Source organism: Pseudopipra pipra, chromosome 7, assembly GCF_036250125.1.
Source record: "Pseudopipra pipra isolate bDixPip1 chromosome 7, bDixPip1.hap1, whole genome shotgun sequence".
NCBI classification, from domain to species: Eukaryota; Metazoa; Chordata; class Aves; order Passeriformes; family Pipridae; genus Pseudopipra; species Pseudopipra pipra.
Genome location: NC_087555.1, coordinates 8,270,658 through 8,285,107, shown reverse-complemented (window position 1 = coordinate 8,285,107; position 14,450 = coordinate 8,270,658). Strand labels below are relative to the sequence as shown.

Sequence of the window (14,450 nt, the reverse complement as noted above, 5' to 3'; positions counted from 1 at the left end):
GGCAGTATGCACTGACATACAGTCCTCTGAGATTGTATTATGCTTCTGAAACAGGAAGGGCATTTATACACTTACAACTTACAGCAAGTCTATGATGCTCACTGCAGTAGTTCAATCATTTTAATCTACAGATTGAAACTCACTGCAGAAATGGCTATGCTGGTTAAGGACATTACCTATTTTAACCAGTTGTTCCTGGACTCTGTCCACGTATTTATCCTGCTACTCCTTAACCCAGGCAAATTACATGAATTACAGACTAAATTAAATACAGGGGCCCGAGTAATCTAGAGGGGTATTCAGAGCAATTACTGCATGGACAAAATAAACAGAGGTCTTAGTATGCTCCCTTTAACAGGGCATAATATTTTCAGGCAACAGAGGACATGAGCCACGACAGCCTCTAAAATTCTGCAACTGGTGTCTCCTCTCCACCAGAGTGTCCAACTGCTTTATGTTCCAGGTAACCCTTTGAAGATGACTGGCCTCAGAAAAAGTGGAGCAGCAGGAAAAGATCACAGGGAGGAATTCAAGTAAATGAATATACTGATAAATAGAAATCTTTCCACTGTCAAATTTTATGAACAACTTGGCTCTTATCTCCCATATGGCTTTAGAGGTGTTCTAGATAGGTACACTAAAAGCTCCTACTTTGTACTACGGGGGTTCCTACCTCCTACGGTTCAGGGGTTTTTGGAAACAGCATCTTTGGTCTCTATCATAAAGTTAGGATCACTTTGTTTCTTTCATCATACAACTTGTTACATTTATCCATTATTTTTCAAGTTCTGGCTCAGACTGCTGATTACTGTTTCCCTACACAATGGAGACCAGCTAAAAATGCAGTCTGAACTACCAATTCCAAAGAACTCTTCTTCTGTCTATACAGATGAAGGGACACTTTTTTTCCCGTTTAAAAAGCATAAGCATTACAGAAAGGCATGTGAAATGCCATGTCCAACTAGCAATATTAGGTCTGTAGAAGTGTTCAGCATATTTAAACATTTTAGAGAAAGAAATGACACTATGTTGACAAATCAGATATTAACATTCTAACATAGTGGAAGTCCTCTATATCTTCTGTCAAAAGATTGCTCAAATCTAATTGCTGAAATACGGTGAAAGCATTTATTAATAGCCGGGTTAAGGTTATCTAAAATTAAAGTTTTCATCAGGATTTGCTACCTACACTGGGAGAGCAGCACAGCTGTTCAGCAGCAAATAGAAAATCCTATTTGAGATCCAGCAACGAATTGTCAGGTTTGTGCTCAGAACATAACACACCCAGATTGCTGCTTCTGACCCACACCAGAGGAGATGTGCCTGCCAAGACCTCAGTTCTGGGTCAATAAAGCAGGACAGACAGCACCTTGTGACAAAAGCTAACCCTACAAAGCCAAGTAAGCTATTCTGAAAAAGAATAGGGTTTAAAGTTCAGAGTTATACCTGTTACTCAGTAGCTATCATCTTGTTCAAGTGTACAACACTTTCAAATTAACTCAATTTTGATTGTCTTGTGCCATTCCTTCCCCTCCAAAATATTGTTAGTTAAGAAACAGCACTCTCTGCAAGTCATACATTTTTCTGTTAGGAACATGCTATGACTTAAAGGAAAAGCTAAAAGTGGTTGGAGGATTTCTTACAAAGAGTATTGGAATTTTTTCTACAAATTAGCTACAATGTCATAGAAACAGATCTAAAAAACCAGGATATGTCAAAATGAGGATGCTTTATGAGGAAGACTAGCACGTACAATCCTCCATATTTATTAAGGTACCTAAGTTCCATCTAACAGTAGACAGTACTACTACTACTATATTAAGTAGTACCACAGCTAAGGTACCAAAAAAAAAACAAAAAAGAAAATTAAAAAATTCACATAGCAAGCTAACTAGCACACTGCACTGCTTTCAGTAACAGGCTGTTCTCAGTGAGGTGTCACTCATGCTACAAAGACCACATGTTATGTTACACGTTACACAGATGCAACATGAAATCCAAGAAATTTCATCAATTCATAAATTCAAGAAATTTATCAAGCCCTCTCTCCAAAATGTGCACCCCAGAAGTCTTCAAGAAATTCTGGAGATCAAAGATTAAAACCTCAAGCTGTTCTGCCTGTAACACGGAGATTTTTTCCAAATTTTTACTATAAGTGGAGAGTCCTGTAAAGCCAAAAAACTTCAAAAGAATGCAATTTTAGTAAAATTGGAGCCCAATAGTTAGAACCACTATAAAGGCATAGAGAAGCAGACACTACAGACGTGTGAACTAACATATTTTACAGGTAATTTCTACTGGACTTGATTGATTTAGCCAAGCTTATGCTACCACTGCTCCACATCATTTAACCTTGACACTTTATTTGATTTAGCAGCTTCGGATTCACATTTAACAGAAGAATTACACCACTGACTTTTATGTTTAGGGAACTGATGCTTCAAAGTCCTGAGGTAAGTACAGCCAAGGAGATAAATTATTATATTTCACACCTTAGACACTTGTAGAAGAAAGAATACAGGGACCCTGTACAAGCCTTTTCACAGCAAATGCAGTGTGCCTAGGAGGAACAGATAAGTGAAGTCTGGGGTTTTATCATTTACAGAAAAGGTTGCAAAGGAACCTTCTGCTGCTGCAAAGGAAAACCTGCTATGTGAAATAAGATTCACCTCTCCACTCTCTGTATTGTCTTTATGTTCAAAACTCTTCCTACACAAACAACTGTGTAAGCTTTCTACAAATTATTAAAGTAACTACTGTCCTAACACAGAGGATCAAATCCCAGAGATGTGACACAGAACATGAGCTAATCTTGCCAATTAGCAATCACTTGTCCTTTTTCATATGTAGAGCCCTTGTCTAAAACATAATTCATAGTTTACTATGACAAACAAGCCCTCTAGTATGCATGTAATGCATAAGAGCAGAAGTATTTCCTTTCCAATCCATCCATACACCCAGGAAGGTTCCTGAATCTAACAATTTAGCATTTTTACTAAGCTGACAAGTAACCAGCAAAGACCTGGTCTTGAACCTAATACAAGAGTAAAGTTAGTCCATGTTGTACCTTAAGGAAATATTCCATATCTGATTAAGGAGTTGACTGGTTTGTTATTTTGTCAAACACACCAACATTCATTTTTTTCTCAATATATTTCAAAAAATGCTATATATGTTTTAATATTTATAACACGTATACTTTATATTTATATAAATTACGTAAATATAATACACATTTAACATATATTAAAATATATATAGTATATGCTTACACTCTATTATATATTTTATATACTTGTATGTCTATAAAATATACAAAATAGTATATGTAAACACATCTTTTTTAAACACATACATATTTTTAAATTGTAACTGAGAAGAAACAGCACTAAACAACATTAGTTCACAAATTCAAAAAAATGCTACAGATCAACAAAAATGTACCAATTTTACAAAAGAATACTCTTGATGAAAAAAGTAAGTGTCAGATATTTTATGATTTACCATGTAAATGGAATAAAAATACAGACTGAAAAATAGCCTGAAAATTTCATTTTGAGATTTAAGAGCCTCTAAAATTCCAATCTTTTGGCACACAAAAGCTTTAAATAGAGGAGCAAAGGAGTGTGCTTGGAATCAATAGAAGACAACCTGAACAGTGCTTATACTGTTCATCTGACCACACACTTTGCTTAAAAAAAAAAAATTAGAGCATCACTAAAATATGGCACACAAATCTTTTGCAAAACAGACCAAAGGAGTGTCTGCAGCCCTAACTACTCTCAAATCTCCATATCTTATAGAAATTTCACTTCACTCTGTTTTTCACATACTCACTTTTAGCATTAACTATATACATACTCCAAACATCTCGCCACACAGAAGCAGCATCCTGAACTTCAGATTAAAAACTGGTGATGCACTGAGAGAGCAGTTTTATGTAATCATACTAAATAGTCCATGCTGCATCAATTACTTTATTTGGCACCTGACCGAGAGCTGCAGTATGGGGTCAGACACATGTGCAAACACTGACACATTAAACTCTTGTGGAGATCACAGAGCCTGTCTGCTACGTGAAACCTGAGAAAAAACTCGTGTGAAAACAGCATCAGGCGTGTATGCTTGACTCCATTTCTAACTACACATTGATTTATATACCTTATGTCTCTCAAGACAGCAGCCAGTAACACATAGACAACACTCATTCAGAATCATACAGTTACATTATTGACAGAAAACTTACTTTTTAAAAAGGTCTTTGTCCAGCATAACACCATCTGAAGTTGTCTGAAGAGTCAGTCTTAACATATCCATGCACTCTTTCAATCGAGGGTCAGATGTACGTAATCCTGTAGATTTGAGTGCCTGTTACAATAAAACAATAATTACTAAAGGGAAAAGATATGCTATTACAATCAAATTATCTACTGCTTGGTGTTTTTATCACTGTAAGACACATCTGCCACTGCATTATCAACACAGACATTCTGACACCTTATTGATCCTTTGGCCCTTCTGGCTGCATTTTATGTCAAAGCATTAATGTAATTTGAAATCCACAGTGGTCTGACTACATTTTACAAAAGTACAAATACTATCCAACCCTGCCATAGGCACAAATGCTTTCAAGTATGCTCCTCTGCACATCAAAGAAGTGGATAATAAAAATACACTTATTCTTTTACTTAGCTACAGAAACAGTATTAGGGAAAAAATAGTTACATTCCTTCCCACAGCTAAACATGTGTAACAGAAATTCTTTGCTCTGCATTCTTGCATTTCAAATGTAAAATAACCCTGCAGTAGTCACCTTTCATACAGCACTCCGGAACAGTAAACTTACAGTTATGAATTTATGAACTGGTATTTTTTCTTGTCCTTCTGCAATAGTATAGAAAAGTAGATCTTCTAAGCTAGGAAGGAGACCTTGCTTCATTTTACTGGAAAAGAAAGAAAAAAAGAAAAAAAAGAGCAACATTATTTTAGTGCCTATTTTTATTTACACACATTTTTGCATTCTCAAGGAGACACATTTTCACTACCAATCTAACTGCCAGCAGTAATTTCAAAGGACACTTCTATCACTGAACACAAAGCTTAATTTGGCCTTAAGTAGGAAAAAAGTGGTAATATAAAAGTACTGTACATAGATTTTACAACAGCAAACACTCTTAACTGAACACAATCATATATTTACTGTCATACACATATTGCTAAGATTATATTTTTGGGGGGAGCAGATTAATCACTTATCCCTCTTCTTGATGTTACAGAGGATAGATATTCTACTTGCAGAGAATAAATTATTTGTAACATTCAAAGACCTACGTGCCTCATCACACAAAGTTGTAAGAACATACCAACCCAATTGTTTTACAGGCAAGAGGAGATGGTGAATGTGCAGTACTTTCTTCAAAACAGTCCTGTTTTTAGAACTCCACAGAGGAGTCCTGAAGCCCCTGTGCTCCTGGAAGCTTATGTAAGGCACATCAGTTGCCGTGAAAGCAAGCAAAGCCATCTGCAGCACAACACAGACCCTGAACCAGCTCAGGCACCAGGAGCTGGGATTCTCATCACACATACTTAGCAAAGTAAACGTGCAGTGCAGATACACCTTTAATGGTCACTGTGCTTATCAGTGCAAACACACCAGCTCTCCAAGGATTCCAGGTGTTAGGTATTTCACTCTGAGATTCGCTCGCCTTATGACTGCAGTCTTTTTGTACCTTAATCTCCATTTTATGCAAAATCTGAAGGGAACCTACCCAATGAAGCATTGAGATTCCTGCTAGGACAGAAAGCTTTCCCTTAAAGTCTTTGGAAGTTTATAGATTTAACCTATAAAAAGTTCTGCCTTTCCCTGATATTCCAAAGCACCCTGAAGCAGGCAGGAGCCAAAGTCTGTACTCAGCTCTTTACACTTCCCCCAGAAGTATGGCATCGTAGCACACAGCTGGAACGTGCACTTCCAAACTGCCAGGGGCAGCAAAAGCAAAGGGATTCGGATCAGTTCTTTTAGTCCTCTGAAGCACCCAGGTTTGTTTGTAGACAACACAGTTTAGAGAAAGACAATGTTCTGATGTCTGATAAGCAAAACTAAATACAATCAAAAAACAGTTCTCCAGCAAATGCACAAATTAACTAAAATGCAGAGTATGAAGTCTTGCATTATTTTAGCCATCAGTTTCAAAGGTCAATCTTATAATCTAATAATATTGGCAATACTGTATTAGGTAAAAGTTATTGCCTGAAACTAGAATGCTCAGTGGCAATTAATGTATTTTTATACATTTATGCATGTGTGTAGGTCCAAATTCTAGTCACTGAAGTTTTCACTAGATTAGTAATTCTTTGAATAAGAGAACTCAGAGTTATAAGAACAAAAATAAAATGCTACAACTAAGCATAGACCCCAGGTAGGCCAATTCACTCTTACAGACTGATGTTTAATCCTCTTTCCTCTCCCAATAATTAAAGAAGTCAGATCTATGATCATTTTAAATAAAAATCTGATTATATCCAAATACACTTTTAGATTTAAGACAACCTCTAGATTGCCCTTGCCTCCCTCCTTCCCTCATAACTAGCTGTGAAAGCCAGTAGTAAAAAAATATCACCTCTCATTTTCCAATTTAAAACACTGTACTTACATACAAGAACAGAAGACAGCTTTATAAGCCAACAGAACTTTCCTTGTCTTACAGCCTGGATTTTTTTTTTTAAATTATGCTGGCTGACTAATGCACAGACAGGCTGGCAATTCAACCAACACAAACGCTTGCAACTACCTCGAATTACTGAGCGTCCCTTTTCCTTCCACGCAGCACATTTCACCTCCAATCTTTTGAGAACACTATGTTCAGTCAAGCCAACAGAACCAGAACTACCCAAGGCACCAATAAAAGCTTCACCCTGTGGTCTGCATCTTAACTCTGCAGGTACCCGATTCTAAAAGTTAGGCTAAGTTACATCGCCTACACCCCGATATCCCCACCATTTACACAAAGCATTTAACTAAGCTCCCCAAAGTGTCAAGATTCCAGGCTTTAAGAAACATCACTGGACTGCTGAAGGTCTGGCAGAGGAAACTTTTCTATTTCACTTTGGCAAAACAAGCCAGCAAACACACTGTGAAATTTTAACTGATTACCTATTTAATTGGACATTTTTGAGCACTTAGTCAGAATTTTACAGCTGTCCCAAGTATGGAATTTCTATCTGAAAAGGTGCAGAAAAACACTTCACACATTTTACCAAGATTTTATCGACCTCTTCGTAAGATTTTACACAGCATAAAATCTCTTGACGTGGTTTCCATGTCTTTTACATCTGCTGCTGTTCAGTATTGGGTCACTCAGCCTAATTAAACAATGGATCTGCACTGACTACCAAAGCAAAGAGGATGACATTCAATATATTTACAGAAAAATTCCTTTTTGTCAAATAGTCCATCTTTTGATAAAAATTATCAGCTAAATAGAGGTGAAAAGGCTTGCTCTGCAGTTTATCAGATCAGTGATGCCAGTAACTAATATTTGCTTAACCTAAAAGATGTGTGTTTTGGCACCATGAATACACTTAGCAAGATAATTCCATTCAGCACATGTAAAAAGCTGCTTTTCAGGTCAGGGAACTTGCAATTTTCACAGTCAAATTCAGTGGAAATTCCAGTTTACCTGATTTCATGAATAAAGATTTTTTATACTTACTTCCCTTCTTTAAAAAAAATAAATAATTAAGCACCAGACTATTATACAACTACACTTCTTTGATCGTATTCTAATCTGTGGACCACAATACTGGTGGATGGTCCACACTGCTCTTTAAATACAAAGAAAAAAAGAACATAGGAATCCCAAGCACAAGGTCTTTGCAGTATGTATCATTCCTTCCTTCAAGTCTTCTTTTGCATCAATACAATGCTAACGACCAGACTCCAGGGAGGATTTCATTTTAACAAATGCTGAATTCTAATTTCTACAACAGAAACAAGATTAGATTTCAAATACTGTGAAACACTGCTACTTTCTACTTCGAGACATAACTGCCAAAATGCAGACCAGGATTTACAGAACAACAAATGATATACAGATATGATATTGCTAATAATAGTTTTAGGCTCATTATTACCCATCAGGCATCGGTCATAAAAATATGAGGTCACAATTACTGTCACAAACAATGGTCCCTCAGGGATCTGTTCTGAGACCAGTGCTGTTTAACATCTTCATCAGTGACATAGATAGTGGAATCAAGTGCACCCTCAGCAAGTTTGCTGCTGACACCAGGCTGAGTGGTGCAGTGGACAAGCCTCAGGGATGGGATACTATCCAGAGAGAACTGGACAAACTCAAGAAGTTTGCCCCGGTATGAACGTCATGAGGTTCAGTAAGGCCAAGTACAGGGTTCTGCACCCAGGTCAGGGTGAACACTGGTAACAACACAGGCTGGGGGATGGATGGATTGAGATCAGCCCTGCTGAGAAGGACTTGGGGGTGCTGGTGCATGAGAGGCTGGACATACCCAGCCACGTGCACTCACAGCCCAGAAAGCCAAACGTGTCCTGGGCTGCATCCAAAGCAGCGTGGGCAGCAGGTCAAGGGAGGGGATTCTGCCCCCATATTCCACTTTGTTGCCACCCCACCCACAGTGCCGCATCCAGCTCTGGGGTCCCCAGTACAGGAAGGACACGGACCTCTTGGAGCAGGTCCAGAGGAAGGCCACTAAGATGATTAGAAGGATGAGCACCTCTCCTATGAGGTAAGGCTGAGGGAGTTGGGGTTGTTCAGCCTGGAGAAGAGAAGGCTCCTGGGGGACCTCATTGTGGCCCCCTTCATAAAGGGGGGTCTATAATAAAGATGGGTACAGACTTTTTAGCAGAGTGTGTTGTGACAGGACAAGGCATAATGGTTCTAAGCTAAAAGAGGGCAGATTTAGATTAGCTATAAGGAAGAAAATTTACGATGAGGGTAATGAAATGCTGGAACAGGCTGCCCAGAGAGGTGGCAGATGCCCCACCCCCAGAAACATTCAAGGTCAGACTTTACGAGGTTCTGAGCAGCCTGATCTAGTTGAAGATGTTCCTGCTCATTGCAGAGAAGACTGGACTAGCTGACCTTTAATGGTCCCTTCCAACTCAAACTATTCTGTCATCCTCTGAAAGCTGCAAAGGCTGCAAATCACAGTCAGCAGCTACTCTACATAACACAGGCACTTTGAACAAGTTGTCATCATACTACAGACAAATGTCTCCAACCAAGAGATACAAACACTTGTCAAGTCACTAAATAACTACTTTCTGTACCCTTGCATAGTGAGACACTGATCCAGTAGCAGCAGTGGGTAACTGTTTACCCAAGAACTTACCAAGATTCAAGAAAAAACTATGTATTTAGAAACTTAGATCAAAGATAGACATGTTTAATAGATATCAAAGTGTTTATAGTAAAACCAAAAACTGTTGCTTCAAAATCTTGGACTCTACGGGAGTTATGAAAGGTCTAATGAAAGTGCACTTCTAACAGTTTCTTGCATCTCTGAGTATTCCATACTCCAACAGGAGTACCAGTTAAATGAACCACTGCCTGGTTACTACAGTAATTCCTCTGGAATCTGGTCTGGCTGCAAAAGCAAAATTTATTTTTAAAGGTATCTCCAGAATTAATGTCTGCCCTTAAAATAGAGCACTACCACTCCCTTGTCATGAAAAAAAAATATTTAATAAAACACTTTTTTATTCATTTTGCTATATTCCACATACTAGTACCAACCACTACTGCAATTTAGTATAAAAAGTTAGCAATTTAGCTTTTAAAAGTTAAGGTCGCTCACATTTTGCTCCTCCCTGTCACCTTAATCAAGGCCTTTGTCATTTAGAAGTAGCTTACACAAAGATAAAATGTTTGATCCTTTTCCTGTCCAGTGTGAGGTGAACAATGCACACTTATTCCGAAAGTAAAAGTAAACACTGCACAATTATACTGAAAGTAGAAGCAAACACTATTAAATATAACATGAGGACACTGCCAGGATACTGTGTTTTAATAACTCAGGCATGAGCATAGATATGACTGCATTTTAATCCAGGTCTTCATTAATTAAATTTACCAGTCTATGACCACTCTCAGTTTAAGCTCCATTATTTTTTCTCTCCAAAATATATTAAGTTTCAGTTGGATACACAGTGTGAAGGCTGGATAGCAGGGATAAGGAGGTGGTGGAGATGTTTTGGAAAAAATGCACAAGGGGATCTGGTTATGCAATGGGATACCAGTTATTTCATCAGCCACAGACCTCATAAATTATTCCCTCTATGAGGAATTAAACTGTTCTAAATTTCTGTATAGTCTTTGCACAAAACATTTTAGGTGTTCGCTTGCAACTCCTACTCTCTGTACACAAGGACTGTCAGGCAAGGAAACATGCAATAAAACCTTAGTTCTACATTTTGACACTGTGAGTTATTCCAGTATCCTAGAACTCCAAGATCAAATAGACAAAAATAATCCCTCAACACTAACAAGCAAAAAAACAAAGTGTAAAAAGGACTACTGCCCTTCTAGCTGGGTCCACAAACCATTAGCCTAACACAACTCACATGTTAGATACTCCAGGTGGCAAAGTGCTGGAATCAGCAGAATACAGAGACTGCACTGACTTAGCCCAGTTGACAACACAGTCCAGAAACCTGTCTTTTGAAGAACTTCCCTTTTCTTCTGAACCCTGTACTCTGTCTTAATATAGCAATGATTTCCACATGTAACGTACCACTTACTAATGCTTAAGGAAGATTTTCATGGTTCTGCATTAAGAAAAATACAAATGAAAGTATCCAGCAGCCTGACTAATGTGCCACCAGGAATTCCTGCACAGCCTGAAATGAAAAGAAAGTTTCCAGTTTTTTCCTTGTTCATAACTATATGATAGACATTTTACAGATTTTCTCCTTGTTCTTTTCGCAGTAAAACTCAAAGAACAAGCACCTGACTTTCAAATATACCCTTTTGTCAAAAGTCAAAAATTATTAAAAGTGTTTAACTGGTTTCTGACTACATAGCTTTAGCACACATTAAAAAATATAGAACTTCCCTAATTGATGCTAGCTGTAGGAAGCTGGTAACAGCTCAGTTTAAGAAAATGTTACCTCTTCAATAAATCACCTCTGCAGCACCTCAAAAACCCACCACAGCTGGCATGTTGCTTTTTTCCAAAGTTTTTAATGGTATTGTGTGTATTTCTTATTGAAAACGAGTGCAACCTTTATGAACCACACCTACCTGAGCCACAGCTGAATATTTTGTTCCAAAACATTATGCACAGAGCCAATTCAAAAAGGAGACTTCATATTTGTTGAACAATAGTATAATACCCAAATGATTGTGCATTATACTGTACATGGTTACATAACCTGACATGCATGCATTTTTTAAGGCATCTGACAGCAGAAATTGTAAGTGATGCCTAAAGAAGGCTACACCCCGTTAAACCAAGCTGAGCAGCTATGGCCTTTGGTGGGAAAAAGGGGAGAAGAACAAGGTGATAGTCTCCTTCCCCACCTGTCATGTTGAAGGAGTGCAAGTTCATGCTAAAAACAAACCCCACAAACCACAGCTCAAAAACAGAACTATTAGCAAGCCAAGGACTGAAGCCCTCCTGACAGGCCTTGTGGAATCTTTTCCAACTTCCTCTTAGCGTTAGACTAACAGAGACTTTGCTCAGTGTAAAAACAAGGTACTCCTTTTTTGGCTCTATTTCTTCAGTCATCTGCTTTTTTCATAAGCATAGCAAATTCTGGGAAAGCAGTTTGGGGTTAGATTTTAATTATGCCACCCCATACAGGATGCCTACAGGAGAGCCATGGGCCACATTTCAAACACACACAAAGGATGTGAGTCCTCATGGGGCTTGCAGTTAAGCTGTCAAACTTCTTTTAAAAGGTTTTCCAAGATACTAAATGCACCCAGGTTCAAACAAGGAATGGGTAAACCGTCAGAGAGGGTGGTAGGAAACGAACAAGACTTTCAAGAACTGCATAATGCTGAGGACTAACAGAGCAGAGTGCTTTGCCAATCCATTTACCTCATTATCATACTCTATCCCTGGTACCCACTACCAGTCATTACCAGGGACAAAAACTGGAGCTGATGCATCCGTCCCTGACCTTTTTTTTAAAAGAATGTTTCAGGTCCTGAGTGGAAGAATATTAACTTCATAAGCATATACAGCCTTATCATTCTATTACCTGCACGTATCTTTGTCACTAAGGGACAAATAAGGACCTCTTGGCACGGACACACATCCTGCAGCACCTGTGAATATCTGTACTCACCACCAACGGCTGGTAATATCTGTCCCTGGCTGCACTAGACCACAAAATCACGGAATTGTTAAGGTTGGAAGGGACCTCTGCAGACCATCCAGTCCAACCCCCTTGCCAAGGCAGGGTCACCTCGAGCAGGTGACATAGGAACGCGTCCAGGTGGATGTAGACGTGGAGGAGACAGCGCTGCAAAACTTCCAAGGCAGCACTACGCACCACGTACACTGCCTTTAATAATTAATGCAAGATGACACAGCTTTGCCTTCTCCTGGGAGACAGTTTTAGGCGAGTAGCAGCGCTAGACAGAACATCCTAGCGCACACTGCCAGCTCCGAGCCTCACATGGGTGGGAGGGACCCCAGGACAAGGGGACGCCCGGGACCCCAGGTAGCGGTGAGAGGAGCCCCGGGGGGCGCACACGCCCCCCCCGCCACGGGGCTGCGCTTCCCTCCCGCTCCGAGCCCGCCCGCCGTGACCCGCGGCCGCCGGGAAGCGGCCCTGATGGACCCGGGACCCCCGGTCCCGCACCTGCCGGGGCAGCGCCCGCCCAGCCCAGCCCGGCCCGGCCCGGCCCCTTCCGCAGGCACCACGCGTGCATGGGGAGGCGGCGCTCACATGGCGCCTCCGCATCATCCCCCGCGCCCGCCGCCCCCTCCGCACTCACTTCTCGCCGCCGCCGCCTCCGGCCACCTCCTTGCCGCCGTGGTTATTGTTGTGCCCGCTGTCGGCGGGGGGCTCACCGGGAGCCGCCGACGGCGCCTGCGCCCCCTTCCCCGGCTCCTCCAAGGCTCCCTCCGAGCGGGTGCACAGACCCCGCGCCGCCGGCAGCGCCGCCGGGCCGCGGCGGGCGGCGGGAGGGCTGGCGCCGAGGGCGGCGAGCGGCGGCGGGAGGCGCCTGGTGCCGACAGCGGGTCCCGAGGCCGCGGCCCCGCCGCCGGCCGCCCCCGGCGGGCCGAGCAGCAGCAGCTCCCGCAGCAGCGCGGAACGCCACAGCCGCATCATCCTGCGCCACCGCGCCGACTGCCGCCGCGCCGCCCGGCCGCGCCTCTCGCGCCGCGCCGCGCCCGCCCCCCGCCGCGTCCCATTGGCCGCGCTCGGCTAACTGTCAGGCGGGCGGCGCGCCCATTGGCCAGCCGAGACGCCACTCTGGGGCCCTGCCACGCCCCCTCCGGGCGCGCGGAGCGAGCTCCCCGCGGGGCCAGTGCCGCGCGCGGCCGCGGGGCGGGGGCAGCAGCGCCCCCAGAGGGCGGAGCCGGCGCGCTGAGGGGGCCGCGGGCCGGTGCCGCCCTCCCTCCCTGCTCTCCTCCCTTCCTCTCCCCTTGCTTTCCTGCAGCCCTCCTTCGCTCTGCGACGTGTAAAGGCGTTGGGAGCGGGCTGTGGTGCGGCGGTGCCGGGTCAGGTTGCCATGGATATTGGCCATTTTTTTTTTTAAACTGTATGTTTTTGATTACGAACTGCAAGCGCCTCTGATGTGCGTGCAGGATCAGAGAATCGCAGAATATTCTTAATTGGAAGGGTTCAATTAAAACATCGAGTTCAACCCTTAGCCCTGCACAGGACATCCCCAAGAGTCACACCACGTGCCTGAGAGTATCATCCAAACACTCCTTGAGCTCTGTCAGCCTTGGTGCTGTGCCCACTGCCCTGGGGAGCCTGTTCAGTGCCCAACCACCCTCTGGGGGAAGAACCTTTTTCTAATATCCAACCTAAACCTCCTCTGACACAACTTCAGGCGCTTCCCTCGGGTCCTGCCACTGTTCACCACAGACAAGAGAGAAGGATGTGCAGGACCTGCATCAGCCACCCCATCCTGCCCACCAGGCACCCCCGGAAAGGGCTCAGGAAACAGGAGCCTGTTGGAAATACCCTCAGCAGGAACACTGGTTCCCAAGTTGTTTGGGACAAATGCTTCTGGCAATGAGCAGAGCTACTAAGGGCTTTCCATGTACTTTCAATAAAAATGTAACTGCGTAGTCATTGCCAAAACTCATGGTGGAGGCTGTAAGTCTTGGTCAAATGTCTGAAGTTTGTTGTTTTTTTTTCTTAAACCAAGAAAAGCAAACCAAACAAACACAAAAAGACAGAAAACCACCTGGATGCCCAGGTGAACTGGGTGCAGCCATTCTTC

At 42.2% G+C, this 14,450-nt stretch overlaps 1 protein-coding gene across 2 annotated transcripts in view; it reads right to left on the bottom strand.

Moving 5' to 3' along the window:
- Positions 1-13,375, bottom strand: part of GLS (glutaminase) — a 63,506-nt gene extending 50,131 nt beyond the window's left edge. The window contains exons 1-3 of one of the 2 annotated variants that reach the window (XM_064660468.1): positions 12,987-13,375; positions 4,847-4,943; positions 4,247-4,368 (exon numbers count right to left, since the gene is read on the bottom strand). In XM_064660468.1, the coding sequence (XP_064516538.1) occupies positions 4,247-4,368; positions 4,847-4,943; positions 12,987-13,324 (557 nt within the window). In that variant the 5' untranslated portion in view covers positions 13,325-13,375. The remainder of the gene's footprint in view (positions 1-4,246; positions 4,369-4,846; positions 4,944-12,986) is intronic. The other variant, XM_064660469.1, reaches the window with a different exon arrangement.
- Between the last annotated feature and the right edge of the window lie 1,075 nt (positions 13,376-14,450).